Source organism: Jaculus jaculus, chromosome 2 (assembly GCF_020740685.1).
Source record: "Jaculus jaculus isolate mJacJac1 chromosome 2, mJacJac1.mat.Y.cur, whole genome shotgun sequence".
Classification (NCBI taxonomy): Eukaryota; Metazoa; Chordata; class Mammalia; order Rodentia; family Dipodidae; genus Jaculus; species Jaculus jaculus.
In genome coordinates this window covers 31625692-31648345 of record NC_059103.1, presented here as the reverse complement: position 1 = coordinate 31648345, position 22654 = coordinate 31625692, and the positions used below count along the sequence as shown (strand labels likewise).

General features: G+C 40.1%; 1 protein-coding gene across 1 annotated transcript in view; it reads right to left on the bottom strand.

Moving 5' to 3' along the window:
- Positions 1–22654, bottom strand: part of LOC101603037 (zinc finger protein 426-like) — a 77659-nt gene that overhangs the window by 11251 nt on the left and 43754 nt on the right. The window contains exons 2-4 of the mRNA XM_045143618.1: positions 7895–7983; positions 6999–7125; positions 5762–5842 (exon numbers count right to left, since the gene is read on the bottom strand). Coding sequence (XP_044999553.1) covers positions 5762–5842; positions 6999–7125; positions 7895–7927 — 241 coding nt within the window. The 5' untranslated portion in view covers positions 7928–7983. The remainder of the gene's footprint in view (positions 1–5761; positions 5843–6998; positions 7126–7894; positions 7984–22654) is intronic.

Genomic DNA, 22654 nt, shown 5'->3' with positions numbered 1-22654 from the left:
AGAAAGTCATAAACAAGGCACTTTTCTTTTTTAATATATGTTATTTATTTGAGAGAGAGAAAGATGCAGAGAGAGGGAGAGAGAATGGGGCACACCAGGGCTTCCAGCCACTGCATGCGCCCCCTTGTGCATCCGGCTTACATGGGTCCTGGAGAACTGAACTGGGATCCTTTGGCTGTGCAGGCAATAACTGCTAAGCTATCTCTCCAGCCCCTCAAAGCACTTTTCAAATATACTGGTTGATCAACAGGTAAACAAGTTATAGCAAAAGAAGGAAATTACCATAGGACTCAGATGCTATCTGATGACATTCTTACCCCTTGGGTTGATAAAAGCTGGGGGTCTGTTCTTGCATTCCAAAAAGGATTACATCAGAGCATTATCAGTCCATTCAGCCTTTCTGGAAGTAGGTGCAGCAGATACAGCTGTTTTCTGAGAACTTTAGTTCACACCACTGACACCAGCCTTCTCACAAAGTCAAGAAACCCAAAGGAGAAGACAACAGAAACCAGCTGAGCAGCTGTTAAAGGAGAACACAAATGGGACCAGCTGATATAGTGGCATGTCTGTATTTGGAGACCCACTCTATGGAAGGGAATACATGTCTAGTACTGAAAACCTAATCAATAGCTTATAGTGGGGAGGTCATGAGCCTTAGAAGTGTATGACCTGCTCTTTTCTGGCTAAGTGCATATATTATACCCACCAAACTGCCCTATAAGTACTTTACTTAACGTTCATACCCATATATTAATGCTACTCTCACTTTTGGTTAGAGAAGCTTCTCTTTTCAGAGGGCAGTAACCACTTGGATGACCCAAAAAGCACCATAGTACTGAGAAGAAGTGATGGAGGAGTGTACAGCATTGAAACATCTCTATGACACCTTCCAAGACTTATGATCCATTGTGGAAGAGGAGGCAGAACGAATGTAAGAGCCAAAGAAAGGGTAGGACTGCTTACAACATAATTGTCTAGGCAGAAATTGGCCTCAATTTCCATGACCTTTCAGTGCTTAGCACTACTTTCACAAGACCCTAATAGTAGGAAAAGATGACGGCATCAAAATTAAAGAGAGACTAATGGAGAGAGGGAGGGGATATGATGGGCAGTTGATCTGTGAAGGGGAAAATGGGGGAGGGGAGGGAATTAACATGGTTTATTGTCTGTAAATAGGGAAGCTGATAATTAAAAATTAAAAAATAAGAATAAAAGAGAGACTGATGGAGACATATCTCAAGCAAAGCAGCCAAGAAAACAAGGAGGTATTGCTATCTTAATATCTGACATGATAGACTTCAAACCAACATTAGTTAGGAAGTTAAAGAAGATCAATTTAAATTGATTAAAGGAACATTCCAACAGAAGGACATTACAATTCTAAACCTATTAGTACCTAACATGGGTGCTCCCAGCTTTATCAAACAAAATCCAGCATCCCTACATGGTAAAAGTCCGAAAGAAATTGGAAATAGAAGGAACATATTTTGTGACAAACACACAGTTAACATAATATTCAATGGGGAAAAACTTGAAACTTTTTCACTAAAATCAGGAAGAAGACAAGGGTATCCACTCTCATTTCTTTCATATAGTACTGGAAGTCTTAGCTAGAGCAAAAAGGCAAGAGACACATATAAAAGGATACAAATTGGAAAGGAAGAGATCAAATTATTATTAGTTGTAGATGATATGATTCTATACCTAAAGGACCCTACCAGTAAACTGTTTTAGCTGATAAACATTTATAGCAATTTATCAGATAACAATATAAATGCACAAAAATCAGTAGCTTTCCTACATACTAACACCAAACAAGCTGAAAATGAAATCAGGGAATCAGTCCCATTCACAATTGCCTCAAGAAAGAAAGAAAGAAAAGAGGCAGGGAGGGAGGGAGGAAAGAAAGAAAGAAATGAACAAACGAACCTTGGCATTTAGACCTAACCAACAATAAAAAATTTAAAATACTCAAGACAGAAATTGCATAAGACACTAGGAAGTAGAAAGAAATTCCATGTTCTTAGATTGAAAAAAATACTATTGTGCAAATGTCAATCTTACCAAAAGCAATCTATACATTTACTGTAATTCCCATCAAAATTCCAATGGCATTCTTTGTGAAAATAGAAAAAACAACCCTAAAATTCATTTAGATGCACAAAAAAACCTTGAACAGCCAGCCAATTTTTAGTAACAAAAAGAAGTCTGGTGGTACCATCATACCTGATTTTAAGCTATACTATACAGCCATAGTAACAAACATATCATGGTACTGGCAAAAAAACAGACATGTAGATCTGGAACAGAATAGAGGTCCCAGATGTATGTCCAGACAACTACAGCCACCTGATCTTCAACAAAAATTTCAAAAATACTCATAGGAGAAAAGAAAGCCTCTTCAGCAAATAGTGCTGGAAAAATTGGATATCTATATGTAGAAGGATGAAAATAGATCCTTATCTCTTCCCATCCCAAGAATAAAGTCCAAATGGATCAACAACCTTAGTATCAGACCCAAAGGGGAAACCCTTCAACATAATGGCATAGGCAACTACTTTCTGAATATAACCCCAGTAGCTCAAGAAGTAAAATCACTAATCAATCACTGGGACCTCATTAAATTACAAAAGTTTTGTACAGCAAAGCACATTGTGAAGAGAGTAAAGAGGTAACCTATACAATGGGAGAATTATCTTTGCCAGCTATACATCTGACAGAGGATTAATATCCAGGGTATACAAAGAATTCAAAAAACTAAATAATAAAAATTCAAACAACCCAGTTAAAAATGGGCTATGGAACTAAATAGAGAGTTATCAAGAAAAGAAATACAGGGCTGGAGAGATGGCTTAGCGGTTAAGCACTTGCCTGTGAAGCCTAAGGACCCCGGTTCGAGGCTCGGTTCCCCAGGTCCCACGTTAGCCAGATGCACAAGGGGGCGCATGTGTCTGGAGTTCGTTTGCAGAGGCTGGAAGCCCTGACATGCTCATTCTCTCTCTCTCCCTCTATCTGTCTTTCTCTGTGTGTCTGTCGCTCTCAAATAAATAAATAAAAATTTTTTAAAAAAATCTATAAAAAAAAAAAAAGAAAAGAAATACAGATGGCATACCAACATCTAAAAAAGTGTTCTACATCCTTGGCCATCAGAGAAATGCAAATTAAAATTGCTTTGAGGTTCCATCTCATTCCTGTCAGAACGGCTATCATTAAAAAAACAAATAATAATAAATGATGGTGAGTATACAGAAAAATAGGAACCCTTCTACACTGCTGGTGGGAATGTAATCTGGTACAGCCATTGTGGAAATCAGTGTGGAGGTTCCTGAGACAGCTAAAAATAGATTTTCTTTATGACCCAGCTATACCACTCCTAGACATGTACTCAAAGGACTCACTGTACCACCTTAGAGATACTTGCACATGCATGTTTATTGCTGCTTTCTATTCACAACAGCTAGGAAATGAAACCAGCCTAGATCCCCCTCAACTGATGAGTGGATAATGAAGATGTGTCACATTTATACAATGGAGTTATATTCAGTGGTAAAGAAAAGTGAAATTATGAAATTTGCAGGAAAATGGATGGGCCTGGAAAGGATTACACTTAGTGAGGTAACCCAGGCCCAGAAAGCCAAGCATGGCATGTTCTCTCTCATATGTGGATCCTAGCTACAAATGTTTGGACTGGTATATGAGTAGGAATAAAACTCAGTAGCAGAAGCCAGTAAGCTAGAAAGGGGCTATAAAGGACAGAAGAGAGGGGAAGACTGAAGGGGATGGTATGGCATACATTATATATATATGTAGAAGAACAGATTACTTTGGTTCTTACATTCTTTCTGCTACCTATTCCTCAATGGACTCTGAGAAGGTATGATAGAGATGTATATATGTAAGTATATATGTACATGTATATATGTATAGATACATGTAGAAGAACAGACTACTGCAGGTAGAAAGCCCTAAGTGAGGTTGGGGAAGAGACTGAGTAAAGGAAGGGGGGAGGGTGAATCAAATCTAACAGTAGGGCTGGAGAGATGGCTTAGTGGTTAAGCACTTGCCTGTGAAGCCTCAGGACCCTGGTTCAAGGCTCAATTCCCCAGAACCCAGGACGTCAGTCAGATGCACAAGGGGGCACATGCATCTGGAGTTCGTTTGCAGTGGCTAGAAGCCCTGGTGTGCCCACTCTCCTCTCTCTCTCTCTCTGTACCTCTTTCTCTCTCTCTGTTTGTTGCTCTCAAATAAGTAAATAAAAATAAACAAAATTTAAAAAAATTTAAAAAATCTAACAGTATGATTAAGTCATTTGGAAACCTACTTGAATTTTTTGGACAGTGGTACATTCAGAGCCATAGATTGTTACTAGAAAATTTTTAATGCCAGGGATGGGAAACCTTCCAGTGAGTTGTTGGCCAGGGAGGTTCCTAATGACCCCAAAACATTACAGGCCATTACTGAGGCCCTGGTTTCCCACCAAGAATAGATGGTAAGACTCTATTGCTGAAAACTCCACATACTTGGGCTGTAAGGTCACTGAGAAATCTGGCTGGAGCTGAGCTTAAAACCTCCCCTGTGTAGACCAGATGACAGAAAGCAGGAAAAAGCTACACTGCACACAGCTTCATGGGATAGAGAGAAGTCATCAGTGTAGATAATCACAACTGGACATTGCAAGCCTTAAGTTTCACCAGCCAGACCAAATGAGCCAACAGGTGCAATAGTGACATGAGTGTTATAAACCAACCATTCTCTAAGTAGACTGGAGGCCCACTCCACAGGACAGAATACATGCCTAACACTGAAAACCTATGTCAGGGGAAGTCATGAGCCCTATGGGTGTAATGCCTGCTGGTGTCTGGCTATATTCATATATTGTGCTCACCAAACTGCCTGGTAAGCACTTTCTTAATGTTCATTCCCATATATAAATGCTACTCTCACTTTTGATTAGAGAAGCTTCTCTTTTCAGACGGTGATGACGTCTTCAATGACTCAAAAGTCACCATAGTGCTGAGAAGAAGTGACAAAGGAGTGCTCAGCACTGAAATATCTCTATCATACCTTCCAAGGCTCAGAGTCCATTGAGGAATAGGTGGCAGAAAGAATGTAAGAACCAAAGAAAGGGTAGGGCTCTTTACAAGGCACCCTTCCAGATACAAAATGGCCTGGATACCCATGACCTTGCCGTGCCTGGTACTACCTACACAAGACCATCATAACAGGAGGAAAAGATGATGACATCAAAATCAAAGAGAGACTGATTGGGAGGTAGAGAGTATATAATGGAGAGTAGAGCTGTGAAAGAGAAAGTAAAGGGGAAGGAATTATCACGGCGTATTGTATATAATTATGAAAAGTTGTCAATACTTAAAAAAAAGAAAGAAAAATAAGAGAATATTGGAAGCTGAAGATTCTCCTTTTGTGAAAATATTTAATTAATTATTTTATTTACTTATTTATGAGAAAGAGGTAGGTAGAGAAGAGAGAAGGAATGGCCATGCCAGGGCCTCTAGCCACTGTATACAAACTCCAGACACATGCACCAACTTATGCATCTGGCTTTCATGGCGGGTACTGGGGAATTGAATTTTGGTTCTTAGGCTTTGCGGGCAAGAACCTTAACCACCAAGTCATCTCTCCAGCCCCAAGATTTTCCTTTTTGCCTCTGTCTTCTGAGATAAATTTTATCTCCAAAAGTTTCATTATAGTTGTAAATAAAGTTGAACTGTTAAATACCAGGATTTCCACAATTACTTACGCTGGGAAACTGTCCTCTGGCCTGTACTAAACTCTTCTTGTTCCAACCAAGAGATCAGGCCCGGTTTGACAACCGCACATCCTATGCACAAGGAAAGACAGATAGATGAAAAGGCTTATATCGCAAGCCTCAGAAGTTAGAAGACTCTAACCTCTGAGTCTACCACATGTGTATTTCATTTACACTCTAGATCTATGCCATGTGTATTTCCTCTAAACTCTAAGCCTGCTACCTGTGTAATTTCTCTAAACTTGGGGTAACCATGAGTGTAACTCTCTTTATTACCCATTTCTCATCTGAATTTCCTTGTCTGTGCTTTGGTTACTTTCCCTAATTAGTATGTGTGTGTTCTGCTGTTGTTGTTTTGCTTTGCTTTTTGTGTGTTTTGTTCTTCAAGGTAGAGTCTCACTGTAGCCCAAGCTAACCTGGGATTCACTATGTAGTCTCAGTGTGGCCTCAAATTCACCATGATCCTCCTACCTCTGCCTCCTAAGTACTAGGATTAAAGGCGTGCCCACCATGCCATGCTTGTTGTTTTTGGTCTTTTGACATAGGCTACCTTGAACTCTCAGAAATCTCCCTGCCTCAGCTTCCCACATGTTTGCATTCCAGGCACCTGCCTCTACATCTGGCCAGAGCAGGGTTCTATGAAAGCAGTGCAATTTTTCAAAAGGGCCAAAAATACAAATGTTACCTATGTCTATGCCTTAAAATTTTGGTTACCTTTGCCTCTCAAAACCCCAATTAATTCAGTCTTACATATATGTTTACAAAACACTAGGATTTTCTTTTTGCAATGCTAGAGAAAGAACCCAGGGCCCTGTACATGCTTAAACAAGTACTGTACCACTGAGTTGTATCTCAGCCCATCTTTTGTTTTATTCAAAGATAAAGCAGAGGAACTACCACAAAGAAATCTTTGTTTCTTTGAACAACTATGCAAATGGTTCACAAACAAAATTGTGTATCAGTCACTGAGAAAACTTACTGACTCAGATTACAGGGTTTTACATGGAGCTTTCTGATTTAACAGATCCAAGGCAGAAAGGGAAATGTGCAATTCTAATAAACTGACAATGTTGTTATTGATCTTGGACATTTTTAAGAACCACCACAGTAGATTAAAATGTATTCAGTGCAGGGATTATGTCTGTTATTTCCCACCATACTCAGAGCTATCACAATTCCTGATAAATAATAAATGCATAAGAGGCTACAATTAAGATGGAACTCCTACCTGTGGTGGCCAGGTTCTGGTAGTTCTCCAGCATCACATCTCTGTACAAGTTTCTCTGGGTTGGGTCCAGTGAAGACCACTCTTCTTGGGTGAAGGCCATGGCCACATCATCAAAGCTCACTAACTCCTGTAACATCACAGACATAAATAGCCTGAGCCAAGTAACATCTCCACCAATATTCACAGGAGAATGAAGAAGTAGAACCCAATGCCTACAGAGGATTTTAAGACCTCCAATTATCTACACCAGGGTTTAGTGGCTTTACAAACTCCCATTAGCTCTACCTAAACTCACACACTTTAATTAATATACTTTTAAATATTTTTAATATATTTATTGCCCTACTGGAGATAGAACTTGGAGCCTTAAGCATGCTAAACAAGCACTCTAACACTGATCTACATCCCAAACCCTACTCACACTCTGAATTTCCTCAACTCACATGGTACTGTTTGAATGTGAATTCATCTTAGCACCCAACTACAAAATCTTACTTCTCTTTGAGTATACTGCTTAGCATATTCCGGAGACATGAGGAAGGCTAACAACATGAATAGATATATTTAGAGAAGGGTATTTTAACCTGTCTTATCACCTAAAAAGCAATTTACAAAAATAAACCCACAGGTGGTATCATGAGCACAAAGATGAATGATTACTGAAAAAATCAAGATGAACTTCACACTACTACACTTAACATAAAGAGTCTCCATCTCCTGGAAATATTACAATGGACCCTTATCTATGAGTTAATCCTTGGATGAGGTGCTATTTCTTTTCAAAAACTCTGGAGACAAGTATGTCTAGAAGGAAATATGTCCCTGTGGTATATCTAAGCCAAACTTTTTGAAGAGAGACATACATTTTTGTTTCTTTGGTTTTTTTTTTTTCTTACCTGATAATAATTTGTAGGACAGCCAGCCACCATCCTATCTGCCAATGCTGATTGCTCCTGAATGCCAAATAAGTCTCTAGAAAGAAGATCTTATGGAAAAGAGAAAAGGCATGAGTACTCAGAGTGGATCCTAACTCTCACATTCACAGGAAAGGAGACTCACAGAAAAAGGAGATTCACAGGAAAGCTAGCTTCTTTTAAGAAATTTTAGTTAGTTAGGAACATGAGCCCAAAGACTGAGTCAGAAGATAGTACCCCACCTTGGCAGAAATGGAACTCATGTCTGATTCAGTTTCACCCACAACAGTGACAGCACTGCCTCCATAGTATAGCACACTACCTAGGTGGGCTGGCCTTTGGAGTTAGCCCCTTTATTTTATTTATTTATTTCAGAGAGAGAAACAGAGGTAAATGGATAGATAGTGGGTATGTGGGTACACCAGAACCTTCAGCTACTGCAAATGAACTCCAGACACATGTACCACTTTGTGCATCTGGCTTTACTGGTTACTGGGGAATTGAACCTGGGTCCATGAGCTTCTCAGGCAAGTGCCTTAACCACTAAACCATCTCTCCAGCCTCTGGGGTTAGCCCACTTATATATACAAACTGTTGCAGTCAGGTTTGTATTGCTGGTAGAAATCACCCAACCAAGAGCAGCTTCTGGGGAAAAAAGAGGTCTATTTTGGCTTACAGGCTCAAGGGGGAAGCTCCATGATGGCAGGGAAAATGATGGCATGAGCAGAGGGTGGACATTACCCCCTGGCCAACATAACGAAGACAACAGCAACAGGAGAATGTATCAAACACTGGTATGGGAAAACTGGCTATAACACCCATAAGTCCACCCCCAACAATACATTGCCTCCAGGCAGCTTTAATTTCCAATTGCTATCAGCTGGGGAGACTAGCATCATACTACCTAAGTTTATGGGGGACACCTGAATCAAACCACCACATTCCACCCCTGACCCCCATAAACTGATAACCATACACGATTTAAAATGCAATGCACCAGGTGTGGTGGTGCATACCTTTAATCCCAGCACTCAGGAGGCAGAGGTAGGAGAATCACTGTGAGTTTGAGGCCACCCTGAGACTACATAGTGAATTTCAGGTCATCCTGAGCTAGAGTGAGAACCTACTTCAAAAAACAAGCAAATGAACAAATAATAATAATAATAATAATAATAATAATAATAATAATAATAATGCATTCATCCAACTTTAAAAGTTCCTATAGTTTTTATCAATCCCAATGATGTTCAAACATCCCCATAATCCAAGTCTTTTAACTGAGCCATAATACCAAAAAATCCCCCCAAAACCCATAATGGCACAGAATAAACATTAACACTGCAAAAGATGGCATTGGGCATAGCAAAGACATACTCAAGCAATACATGATTTAAACAGGGCAAACACCAAACTCTGTAGCTACAAGTCCAACAACTAGCCAGTGACAAATCCAATAATACTAACCAGTCTAACTCCAGTCTTTGGAGTTCCAATTCTGCCCCCCTCCCCCAGGTGAGCTACTCACAGTTCTGGAAAACTTCATCAGGGGCCGACAGATCTCCTTGGCAGCTATCTCGTGGTCCTGGCATTTCCACTGGGTCTTCACTGAAACACATGGTTCATCCTCATGGCCCCATGGGGTCTCCATGCAGGCAGGTATCCAGCAAACCTGCTTCACATTGCCCATGGCCATTTCCAAAACACAAGACCATGTTGCAAACTCAATGACCCTCTCTTTTCTGTATTTCTTATACTCCACCATACCAGGTAGGGTGCCAATTTGTTAATCCAGGGAGGAATAAAGCAGACTTTGAAGAACAGGATACTCCTTGAATATTCATGTCCCTTCAAAAGAATCTACATTCTTCCTGTAGCCCCAGTGCAGATCAGCTGGCCCAATCTCAAAGGTTGTACTCTCTCAATTGCAGCTGAAAAGGCAGCAGTTTAGGCTTAAAGATTTCTTTCTGTGTCATATCCCCCTGCTCATACCAGCTCATTTCTACACAACGCAACCCTGCACAACTTCTCAGGACACTGGCATAACAGCAAGCTTCTCACACAAACTCCTAGCCCAGCCCAAGCAAAGCTTTTTCTCACCCTCATAAGCCAAACCTCACAGTCCATAGTTCTTACTGCATTCAGGTCTTGAAACTCTGACCAGAATAGTCCATCAAGCTGTACTTACAGCGCTGCAAGGCATCTCTTAGGCCAAGGTTTCAAATCCTTCCACATTCCTCTTGAGAATCAGCTCCAAAAGGCCAAAGCCACAGTCTAGCAGCAAATGACCCCACTCCTCAGTACCACTTTACTGTTGCAGTCAGGTTCACATTGCTAGTAGAAATCACCCAACTAAGAGTAGCTTGTGGGAAAAGAGAGGTTTATTTTGGCTTACAAGCTCAAGGGGGAAGCTGCATGATGGCAGGGAAAATGATGGCATAGAGGGTGGATATCACCCCTGATCAACATAAGGTGGACAATAGCAACAGGAGAGTCAACGAAACACTGCCATGGGAAAACTGACTATAACATCTATAAGCCCAACCCCAACAATACATTACCTCCAGGAGGCTTTACTTTCCAGTTGCCATCAGCTGGGGAGACTAGCATTCAGAATACCTAAGTTTATGGGGGACACCTGAATCAAACCACCACACAAACCAGTCAGGTCGTCCCCATACATTCCTGAGTTTGATGAAAGAATCCATTTTCAATCAACTATACAGACTTGCCTATGTTGATTTTTGCCTTGTGAGCTCTGTCTGGGTATGGGAAAGTCTGCCTTGCCCATACCCAGCCTAGCTGGGAGAGCACTGTTTCTTGGTCTTGGGAGTTTTCTGCTTGACTTCCATATGCTTTATGTTTTTATGTCTCTAATCTCTGAGGCCACATGTATATTTCCTTTACACTCTAGATCTTCCACATGGGTATTTCCTCTAAACCCTGGGCTTGCTACATATGTAATTTCTCTAAATGTGGGGTAATCATGAGTATAACTCTCTTTATTGCCCACTTCTCATCTGAAATTTATGATCTCTGCTTTAGTACTTTCCCTCTGCTCTGCTTCCTTAAGGAATCACCATTTTCAGGGAGAGGCTCAGGATGGATGATATGCCTTCCACATGAGTGTATGTTTCTTTTAAATCTCCCTACATAAACTCCTAGATTCTGTCTTCCACGTGCTTATGGCTCTGCTCCAGCCTCATCCTAGACCTCTATTTCTCTTAAATGGACCTCGTGAATTATGCTGTGCCTTATGCACAAATGTGTTTTCCTATCTTCCACATGCTTGTGACTGTACTCCAGCCTTTTCTTTTTTTTAAAATTTTTATTAACATTTTCCATGATTATAAAAAAATATATCATGGTAATGCCCTCCCTTCCCCCCCCCCACACTTTCCCCTTTGAAATTCCATTCTCCATCATATTGCCTCCCCATCTCAATCATTGTACTTACATACATACAATACCAACCTATTAAGTACCCTCCTCCCTTCCTTTCTCTTCCCTTTATATCTCCCTTTTAACTTACTGGCCTCTGCTACTAAGTATTTTCATTCTCACACAGAAGCCCAATCATCTGTAGCTAGGATCCACATATGAAGGAGAACATGTGGCACTTGGCTTTCTGGGCCAGGGTTACCTCACTTAGTATAATCCTTTCCAGATCCATCCATTTTTCTGCAAATTTCACAACTTCATTTTTTTTTCATTGTATAAATGTGCCACATCTTCATTATCCACTCATCAGTTGAGGGACATCTAGGCTGGTTCCATTTCCCAGATATTATAAATTGAGCAGCAATAAACATGGTTGAGCATGTACTTCTAAAGAAATGAGATGATTCCTTCAGATATATGCCTAGGAGTGCTATAGCTATAGCTGGGTCATATGGTAGATCAATCTTTAGCTGTTTTAGGAACCTCCACACTGATTTCCAAAATGGATGGACCAGACTGGATTCCCACCAGCAGTGTAGAAGGGTTTCTCTTTTTCCACATCCCTGCCAACATTTATCATCATTTGTTTTCATGATGGTGGCCAAATTGACAGGAGATGGAATCTCAATGTAGTTTTAATCTGCATTTCCCTGATGACTAGTGACATAGAACATTTTTTAGATGCTTATATGCCACTCGTATATCTTCCTTTGAGAATGCTCTAGTTAGTTCCATAGCCCATTTTTTTCTAAAGGGTAAAAAGTATTTTATTAATTTTTTTGTTTTTGTTTATTTATTTGAGAGAGGGACAGAAAGGGGCAGATAGATAGAAGGAGAGAGAATGGGCATGCCAGGACCTCCAGCCACTGCAAATGAACTCCAGACATGTGTGCCCCTTGTGCATCCAGCTAACGTGGATCCTATGGAGTTGAGCCTCAAACTGGGGTCCTTAGGCATAGCCCATTTTTTGATTGGTTTGTTTGTTTCTTATTATTTAACTTTTTGAGTTTCTTGTATATCCTAGATATTAATCCTGTATCAGATATATAGCTGGTGAAGATTTTTTCCCATTCTGTAGGTTGTCTCTTTGCTTTTTCTCACTGTGTCCTATGCAGTGCAAAATCTTTGTAATTTCATGAGGTCCCAGTGATTAACCAGTGGTTTTATTGCCTGAGCAATTGGGGTTGTATTCAGAAAGTCTTTGCCAAGACCAATATGTTGAAGGGTTTCCTCTAGCAGTTTCAGAGTTTCAGGTCTGATGTTAAGGTCTTTAATCCATTCGGACTTAATTCTTGTGCATGGCAAGAGAGAAGAATCTATTTTCATCCTTCTGCAGATATATACCCAGTTTTCCCAACACCATTTGCTGAAGAGGCTGTATCTTCTCCAATGAGTATTTTTGGCATTTTTATAAAATACCAGGTGGCTATAGCTACCGTGGCTTACATCTGGGTCCTCTATTCTGTTCCACTGATCTACATGTCTGTTTTTGTGCCAGTATCATGCTGTTGTTGTTACTATGGCTCTGTAGTATAGGTTAAAATCAGGTATAGTGATATCACAAGTCTTATTTTTGTTGCTAAGTATTATTTTAGATATTTGAGGTTTTTTGTGATTCCAAATGAATTTTTGGATTGTTTTTTCTATTTCCATGAAGAATGCCTTTGAAATTTTGATAGGGATTGCATTAAATGTGTAGATTGCCTTTGGTAAGATTGCCATTTTCAGAATATTGATTCTTCCAATCCAGGAACAAGGGATGTGTCTCCACTTTCTAGTGTCTTCTGCAATTTCTCACTTGAGTGTTTTAAAGTTCTCATTGTAGAGATTCTTTACTTCCTTGGTTAGGTTTATTCCCAGGTACTTTATTTATTTATTTATTTTTTGATGCAATTGTGAATGGGAGTGATTCTCTTATTTCATCCTCTGTGTGTTTGTTGTTAGCATATATAAAGACTACTGATTTCTGTGTATTTATTTTGTATCCTGCTATGTGGCTGTAGGTTTTTATCAGCTCTAACAGTTTTCCCGAGTCTTTAGGGTCCTTTATGTATAGAATCATGTCATCTGCAAATAATGATAACTTGATCTCTTCCTTTCCAATTTGTATCCCTTTTATGTGTCTCTTGCCTTATTGCTATGGCTAAGACTTCCAAAACTATATTAAATAAAGTGGGGACAGTGGACACCCTTGTCTTGTTCCTGATTTAGTGGAAAAGCTTCCAGTTTTTCCCCATTTAGTAATACGTTGGCTGTAGGTTTGTCATAAATAGCTTTTATTAGCTGGGCATGGTGGCGCACGCCTTTAATCCCAGCACTTGGGAGGCAGAGGTAGGAGGATCACCGTGAGTTCGAGGCCACCCTGAGACTACATAGTGAATTCCAGGTCATCCTGAGCCAGTGTGAGACCCTACCTCAAAAAACCAAAAAAAAAAAATAAAAAAAAAAATAAATAAATAAATAGCTTTTATTATATTGAGATATTTTCCTTCTATTCCCAGTCTCTGTAGGACTTTTATCATGAAGGGATGTTGGATTTTGTCAAATGCTTTCTCTGCATCTAATGAGATGATCATGTGATTTTTGCCCTTTAACCCATTTATATAATGTATTACATTTATAGATTTGCATATATTGAACCATTCCTGCATCTCTGGGATAAAGCCTACTTGGTCAGGGTGAATGATCTTTTTGATATATTGTATTCCGTTTGCCAATATTTTGTTGAGAATTTTTTCATCTATGTTCATGAAGGAGAATTGTCTGTAATTTTCTATTTTTTGTTTTATCTTTGCCTGGTTTTGGTATCAGGGTGATGCTGGCCTCATAGAAGGAGTTTGGTAGAATTCCTTCTTTTTTATTTCCTGGGAAAGCTTAAGCTTAGCTCTTCCTTAAAGGTCTGGTAAAATTCAGCAGTGAATCCATCTGGGCATGGCCTTTTTTTAGTTGGGAGATTATTGATAACTGTTCGGATCTCCATGTTTGTTTTAGGTCTATTTAAGTGATTAATCTCATTTTGATTTAATTTAGGTAAGTGATATAAATCAAGGAAATCATCCATTTCTTTCAGAGTTTCATACTTTGTGGAGTATATGCTTTTACAGTATGTCCCTATAATTATTTGAATTATTCTGGAATCTGTTGTGATGTTACCTTTTTCATCTCTGATTTATTAATTTGTGTCTCTTCTCTCTTTCTTTTGGTCAGATTTGCTAAGGGTTTATCAATCTTGTTTATCCTTTCAAAGAACCAACTCTTTGTTTCATTAAGTCTTTGGACTTTTTTTTTGTTTCTGTCTCAATAATTTCTGTCCTAATCTTTATTATTTCTTCCCATCTACTGAATTTTGGTTTGCCTTGTTCTTCTTTTTCCAAGGCTTTAAGGTGAAGTATTAGGTCATTTACTTGCGACTTCTCTAATTTCTTAATATAGGCACTTAAAGCTATAAATTTACCTTTTAGAACTGCCTTCATGGTGTCCCAGAGATTTTGGTATGTTGTGTTCTCATTATCATTTGACTCTATAAATTTTTTGATTTCCTTCTTGATTTCTTCATTGACCCATTCATCATTTAGTAGTGTATTGTTTAGTTTCCATGATTTTGTGTATGCTCTATAGCCTTTCTTGCTACTGATTTGTAGTTTAATTCCATTGTGGTCAGACAAAATGCAAAGATTTATTTCGATTTTCCTGAATTTGTTAAGATTTGCTTTGTGTCCTAATATATGGTTTATTTTACAGAATGTTCCATGTGCTGCTGAAAAGAATGTATATTCTGCAGCATTTGGATGAAATGTCCTGTAGATATCTGTTAGGTCCATTCCTTCTATGACCTCATTTAGTCCAGATGCCTCTCTGCTTATTTTTTCCTGGGATGACCTGTCAATTGATGAGAGTGGGGTGTTAAAGTCACCCACCACCACTGTGTTTGGTGTTATCTGTGACCTTAGTTCTAATAGTGTTTGTTTGATGAATTTGGGAGCCCCCATGTTAGGTGCATATATGTTTACATTTGTAATGTCCTCCTGTTGGAGTGTGCCCTTAATCAGTATAAAATGACCTTCTTTATCTTTCTTCACTAATGTTGGACTAAAGTCTACCTTGTCAGATATTAGGATAGCAACCCCTGCTTGTTTTCTAGGCCCATTTGCTTGAAACACCGTCTTCCAACCTTTCACCCTAAGATAATGTCTATCCTTTGTAGAAAGGTGAGTTTCTTGGAGACAACAAATTGTAGGATCCTGCTTTTTAACCCAGTCTGTCTACAAATAGTACCATGTGCTTGAGAGATGCAGCATCCTGAGTCATCACCTATCCTGAGGTAGGCTTTTTGGTGATATAGCTATCTTTGAGTCATCAACTGTTCCTGTAAGCAACCCTTTGCCCTACTGTAAGTAACCCCAATAAACTCATTGGTTCACTGAGGTTGTTTGATTCAGGTGTCCCCCATAAACTTAGGTGTTCTGAATTGCCAGGTGATGGAGATTGGTGAATTAACACCTTTTGGAGGCAGTGTATCTTTTAGGGGGAGGCTTATGGGTATGATAGCCAGTTTCCCCTTGCCAGTACTTGACACACTGTCCTGTTCCTGTTGTCCACCTTATTCTGGCCAGGGGGTGATGTCCACCCTCTGCTCATGTCATCATTTTCCCCTGCCATCATGGTGCTTCCCCTCGAGTATGTAAGCCAAAATACCCCCCCCCTTTTTTTCCCAAAAGTTGCTCTTGGTCAGGTGATTTCTGCCAGCAATGTGAACCTGACTGCAACATTCACCAAAACTGGTTTTGGTACAATCATACTTTAGTCCGTCATCTGAGACCTAGCTGGAGTGTGTTCAAATCCTCTAGGGAACAAGTTTCCCAGAATACCACTAAAATCCCTACTCTTTGCAATACAAATATTAGTAATACCACTGGCACTTCCTTATTATTGTTTTTAAATATTTCATTTCTTTATTTGAGAGACACAAAGAGGAAGAGTGAGAAAGAAGGTGGGATGGTGTGCCAAGGTCTAGCCACTGCAAATGAATTCCAGACACATGTTCCACCTTGTGCAACTAGCTTTATGTGGAAATTGGGACTAGAATCCCCGTCCTTAGCCTTGTCAGGTAAGTGCCTCAACCTCTGAGCCATCTCTCTAGCCCTATTTTATTTTTTGAGGTAGAGGCTCATGTAGCCTAGACTGGCCTCAAACTCATGTAGTTGAGGATGGCCCTAAACCTCTGATCTTCCTATGTCCACCTTCCAATCTTTCTGCCACCTCTTCCGCAAAATTCCCTGAGTCATGCCGGGTGCATTTTAAGTCTACTTCACTTAGGAGCAGCGAGCTGTCTGGTTTGGTAGGTGTTGAGTGCCCTCAGTATCTTTCTCCATCACCCTAGTGCTAATATCATCTTAACTAAAAGAGCAGCATTCTTGCCGATTTCCCCAATTCCTCTGTGGTTTCAGCTGGGGCCAGGGTGGAACATGCTGGGTGGTTTATCTCCTCAAGTCCAGTTCCCATCTGAAAAAGAGAAGCAGATTCTCCAACAGAGTGAAGTCAGTGCCAGTTAAATGGGATGACTATTATTAATTTAGAGAGAATTAAAAGGGTTTACACACTTTTATAGTCTAAGGTTAGTGGAAGCTTGACAATGGAAAGCAGAATCATTATCTGGATATGATTCTGACTTGTTTCCCAGATCCAGATATGGTTTCCTTTCCACTGAGTGGATCTGTTAGCCAATCCAAGAGCAGTTGGTTACCCACCATGGCTGTGTACCACTTGTGTGAGCATCAGGTCAGGTTGTTTGCTTCTGAGTAGCTTAGAATTTGAGTTGCTTGGAGAAATGTTGGCCACTTTCCTCTGGTGGCTCATGCAGTGCCTCTCAGCACTAGATGGGTTAATTATCTGAGAACTGGCTCTCCTCCAGATTCCACCCAGGCCTCTCCATGGTCTGTGCCAATAGCATTTGGTGTCATCTCCCCCACACCCCTCAACAGGATCTTAATCAAAAATACTCCACTCACTGGGTGTGGTGGCACATCCTTTTTTTTTTTTAATTTTTATTAACATTTTCCATGATTATAAAATATATCCCATGGTAATTCCCTCCCTCCCCACCCCCACACTTTCCCATTTGAAATTCCATTCTCCATCATATTACCTTCCCCTTACAATCATTGTAATTACATATATACAATAACAACCTATTAAGTATCCTCCTCCCTTCCTTTCTCCACCCTTTATGTCTCCTTTTCAACTTACTGGCCTCTGCTACTAAGTATTTTCATTCTCACACAGAAGCCCAGTCATCTGTAGCTAGGATCCACATATGAGAGAGAACATGTGGCGCTTGACTTTCTGGGCCTGGGTTACCTGACTTAGTATAATACTTTCCAGGTCCATCCATTTTTCTGCAAATTTCATAACTTCATTTTTCTTTACCGCTGAGTAGAACTCCATTGTATAAATGTACCACATCTTCATTATCCACTCATCTGTTGAGGGACATCTAGGCTGGTTCCATTTCCCAGCTATTATAAATTGAGCAGCAATAAACATGGTTGAGCATGTACTTCTAAGGAAATGAGATGGGTCCTTTGGATATATGCCTAGGAGTGCTATAGCTGGGTCATATGGTAGATCAATCTCTAGCTGTTTTAGGAACCTCCACACTGTTTTCCACAATGGCTGGACCAGATTGCATTCCCACCAGCAGTGCAGAAGGGTTCCTTTTTTTCCACATCCCCACCAACATTTATGATCATTTGTTTCCATGATGGTTGGCCAATCTGACAGGAGTGAGATGGAATCTCAATGTAGTTTTAATCTGCATTTCCCTGATGACTAGTGACGTAGAACATTTTTTTAGATGCTTATATGCCATTAGTATTTCTTCCTTTGAGAACTCTCTATTTAGCTCCATAGCCCATTTTTTGATTGGCTTGTTTGATTCCTTCTTATTTAACTTTTTGAGTTCTTTGTATATCCTAGATATTAATCCTCTATCAGATATATAGCTGGCGAAGATTTTTTCCCATTCTGTAGGTTGCCTCTTTGCTTTTTTCACTGTGTCCTTTGCGGTGCAAAATCTTTGTAATTTCATTAGGTCCCAGTGGTTAATCTGTGGTTTTATTGCCTGAGCAATTGGGGTTGTATTCAGAAAGTCTTTGCCAAGACCAATATGTTGAAGGGTTTCCCCTACTTTTTCCTCTAGCAGTTTCAAAGTTTCCGGTCTGATGTTAAGGTCTTTAATCCATTTGGACTTAATTCTTGTGCATGGCGAGAGAGAAGAATCTATTTTCATCCTTCTGCAGATATTTAACCAGTTTTCAAAACACCATTTGCTGAAGAGGCTGTATCTTCTCCAATGAGTATTTTTGGCATTTTTATCGAATATCAGGTGGCTATAGCTACTTGGGCTTACATCTGGGTCCTCTATTCTGTTCCACTGATCTACATGTCTGTTTTTGTGCCAGTACCATGCTGTTTTTGTTACTATGGCTCTGTAGTATAGGTTAAAATCAGGTATGGTGATACCACCAGCCTCTTTTTTGTTGCTCAGTATTATTTTAGATATTCGAGGTTTTTTGTGATTCCAAATGAATTTTTGGATTGTTTTTTCTATTTCCATGAAGAAAGCCTTTGGAATTTTGATAGGGATTGCATTAAATGTGTAGATTGCTTTAGGTAAGATTGCCATTTTCACGATATTGATTCTTCCAATCCAGGAACAAGGGATTGTTTCTCCACTTTCTAGTGTCTTCTGCAATTTCTCGCTTGAGTGTTTTAAAGTTCTCATTGTATAGATTCTTTACTTCCTTGGTTAGGTTTATTCCAAGGTATTTTATTTTTTTTTTGATGCAATTGTGAATGGGAGTGATTCTCTGATTTCATCCTCTGTGTGTTTGTTGTTAGCATATATGAAGGCTACTGATTTCTGTGTATTTATTTTGTATCCTGCTACATTGCTGTAGGTTTTGATCAGCTCTAACAGCTTGCTAGTAGAGTCTTTAGGGTCCTTTATGTATAGAATCATGTCATCTGCAAATAATGATAACTTCATTTCTTCCTTTCCAATTTGTATCCCTTTTATGTGTGTCTCTTGCCTTATTGCTATGGCTAAGACTTCCAAAACTATATTAAATAGAAGTGGGGACAGTGGACACCCTTGTCTTGTTCCTGATTTTAGTGGAAAAGCTTCCAGTTTTTCCCCATTTAGTAATGGCACATCCTTTTTTTAAAAAAAATATATTTTATTTACTTATTTGACAGAGAAAGAGAGAGGGAGGGAGAGAGAGAGAGAGGATGGGCATGCCAGGGCCTCCAGCCACCGCAAACAAACTCCAGATGCATGCACCCTCTTGGGGAATCATATCTTGGTCCTTTGGCTTTGCAGGAAAATGCATTAACCACTAAGCAATCCCTCCAGCGCATGGCACACACTTTTAATCCCAGCACTTGGGAGACCGAGGTAGAACGATCACCAAAAGGTCGAGGTCACCCTGAGACTATACAGTGAATTGCAGGTCAGCCTGAGCTAGTTGTGATCATACCTTGAAAAAAATTACTCAACCCGGGCTGGAGAGATGGCTTACCAGTTTAAGCGCTTGCCTGCACACACAATGAGTGACTGCTGCTCTCATAACTCATAACCCACAACTCCATACCAGCAGTGGAGAGGAAAATGGTACCACCACATGATGTGTCTATACAAACTTTCTACTTAAAAAAAAAAACAAAACATCAGACTTTGTTCAACATCTGTCTATCTTATGGATCTTTTCAGAGATACACTTTTTCAGTGTTTCCTTCCTTCCCTCCCTATCTTTCATTCCTTTTTTTTTTTTTTTTTTTTTTGGTTTTGTGAGGTAGGGTCTCACTCTGGTCCAGGCTGACCTGGAATTAACTCTGTAGTCTCAGGGTGGCCTTGAACTCACGGCGATCCTCCTACCTCTGCCTCCCGAGTGCTGGGATTAAAGGCGTGCGCCACCACGCCCGGCTCATTCCTTTTTTTTGAGACAGGCTAACCCACACTAGCCTCAAACTCATGGCAATCCCCTTGCCTCAGCTTCCTATGTGCTGGGGTTATAAGCAAGTGCCTTCACACCCAGTTTACCTACTTAATATTTACTAGTTATTTTTTTCAAAGTCCCCTCATTATTCATTTGTTTAATTATTTAATTCTTTTGACACAGGTTCCCATGTAGCCCAGGCTGATCTTGAACTCACTATATCACCAAAAATGACACTGAACTTCTGATCCTCCTGCCTCTACCTCCCAGGTATTGGAATTGCAGGAATGTACCACTAATCTCATTTTAGGCCCAATTTCTATGGTGCTGGGGATGTAGCTCAGTTGATAGTGTGCTCGCCTAGCATGCATGAAGCCCTGATTTTCTTTTTTTCATAATTTTTAATCTTTAAATATTATGCATATAAAAATAAAAACTTAACATTTGCTTCTTTTCTTTTTTAGTTTTTCTTTTTTGAAACTTAGTAACTATTTAATAAATGTACAAATTATATATTAACAATATCATAGGAAGTTGAAAAAGTGACTCCAAGGAAAGAATGCTGACAATGAAGCCTAGTTATAAGAACTGATCATTTAAATCTCTAACAGTCATTTTCATGTGCATGATACAGGGACGTTGATGCGGCTCAGTGGCAGAGGGCTTGCCTAGCACATCTTAGGCCCAGGGTTCAAACCTTAGTAATGCCATGCTCCACCTGTTAAACTGCATGATCATTAATCATCACTGTTGCAGAGAAACAGAAGATAACTTTTGGTTGTCAAGAACTGACGAGTAGTCATTCATAAGCTCTTGCAGTTGAATAACAAGAAACTGGACTTGTTTCTCAAACCACTTGGCAACTGTAAGGAACTGCTGGCCACAAAATGCACATCCAATAAGCTGCAGTCCTACAGGCAGCCCTTGGTCTGAGAGGGCCACAGGGATACTCACTGTTGGCAGCCCTGCCATATTTACAGCTTGTGTGAAGATGTCATCCTGGGCACTTTGTGTTCTGTTGTCCTCTTTGATGACATAGGGCACTGCCTCACTCAGGGTGGTTGGGGTCAGCAGGTCAACCACTTGAGTTGAAAACATTTAAGAAGTCGTTCACAATGAGGTGTCATACCTTTTGTGCTTTGATGAAATAATTCTCATAGTTTTCTTTTAGTAAGAAAAAGTTTCCTGAGAGAATTCTTCCTCTCACAACATCATTGAAGCCTTCCCATCTGGTAGTACCATACATGGCTTCAGTGGACAGGGAGATAGCAGACTTATGAATAACAGGTGTGTGGCAGGAATACTTCAATCACTTTGGCTCCCTGAGACTCAAAGAGGTCAGCAGCTTGGGACCACAGACTGCACTTCATCTGACAATTCTGGTACAAGATATTCCTCTGGAATTCCTATACACAGCTTGCTCACATCTGTCAAATTGGGAAGCACAAAAGGTTTAACAGGATCTTGTACTGTGGTAGAATCTTTGGGGTCCTATCCCAGCTAGTATACCCAACACAATTGCTTTATCATCCACCCATCTGGTTGAGATTCCTGGCACATCCATTGAATTCACCAAGGGAATGAGGCCATGACAGGAAGCTAAATCATAGCTTGGTTTGACACCAACAAGTCCACAGTGAGCAACAGGATTTCTGGTGGATCCTCCAGTATCTGACCCTAGAGCCACAAAGCATATCCAGCTGTCAGCCAGACTGAATCCTTGTCACCCTCACCACAGGGCTACGGTGGCCTCTTTGTGTTGTTTTTTAAAACCCAAGGGTTTTTAACTGCTCCAAAAACACTATCTGTGCTTCCAGATTTCTCAGAGAGTCCAGCCCAGCATAATGCTCATGTTCAGCCAGTCGACACTGGGGCCAGGTGATAGGCGAGCAGAGAGGTCAACGACTGTCCCAGCATTACATGGGTGCAACACTCTTTTTTAGTTTTTTGAGGTAGGGTCTTGCTCTAGTTCAGGCTGACCTGGAATTCACTATGTAGTCTCAGGCTGGCCTTGAACTCATGGCACTCATCCCACCTCTGCCTCCCCAGTGCTGGGATTAAAGGCATGTGCCACCATGTCTGGCTTAAGCATTACATTTTATTTTTAATTATGAGAGAGAAAGAGGCAGATGGAGAGAGAGAGAAAAAAAAATGGGTGTGCCAAGGCCTCTAGCAACTACAAACTCTAGAAGCATGCACCACCATGTGCATTTAGCTTACATAGTTACTGGAGAATCAAATCTGGGTTCTTGGGCTTTGCAGGCAAGTGCCTTAATTGCTAAGCCATCTCTCCAGCCCAAAGGTTAAC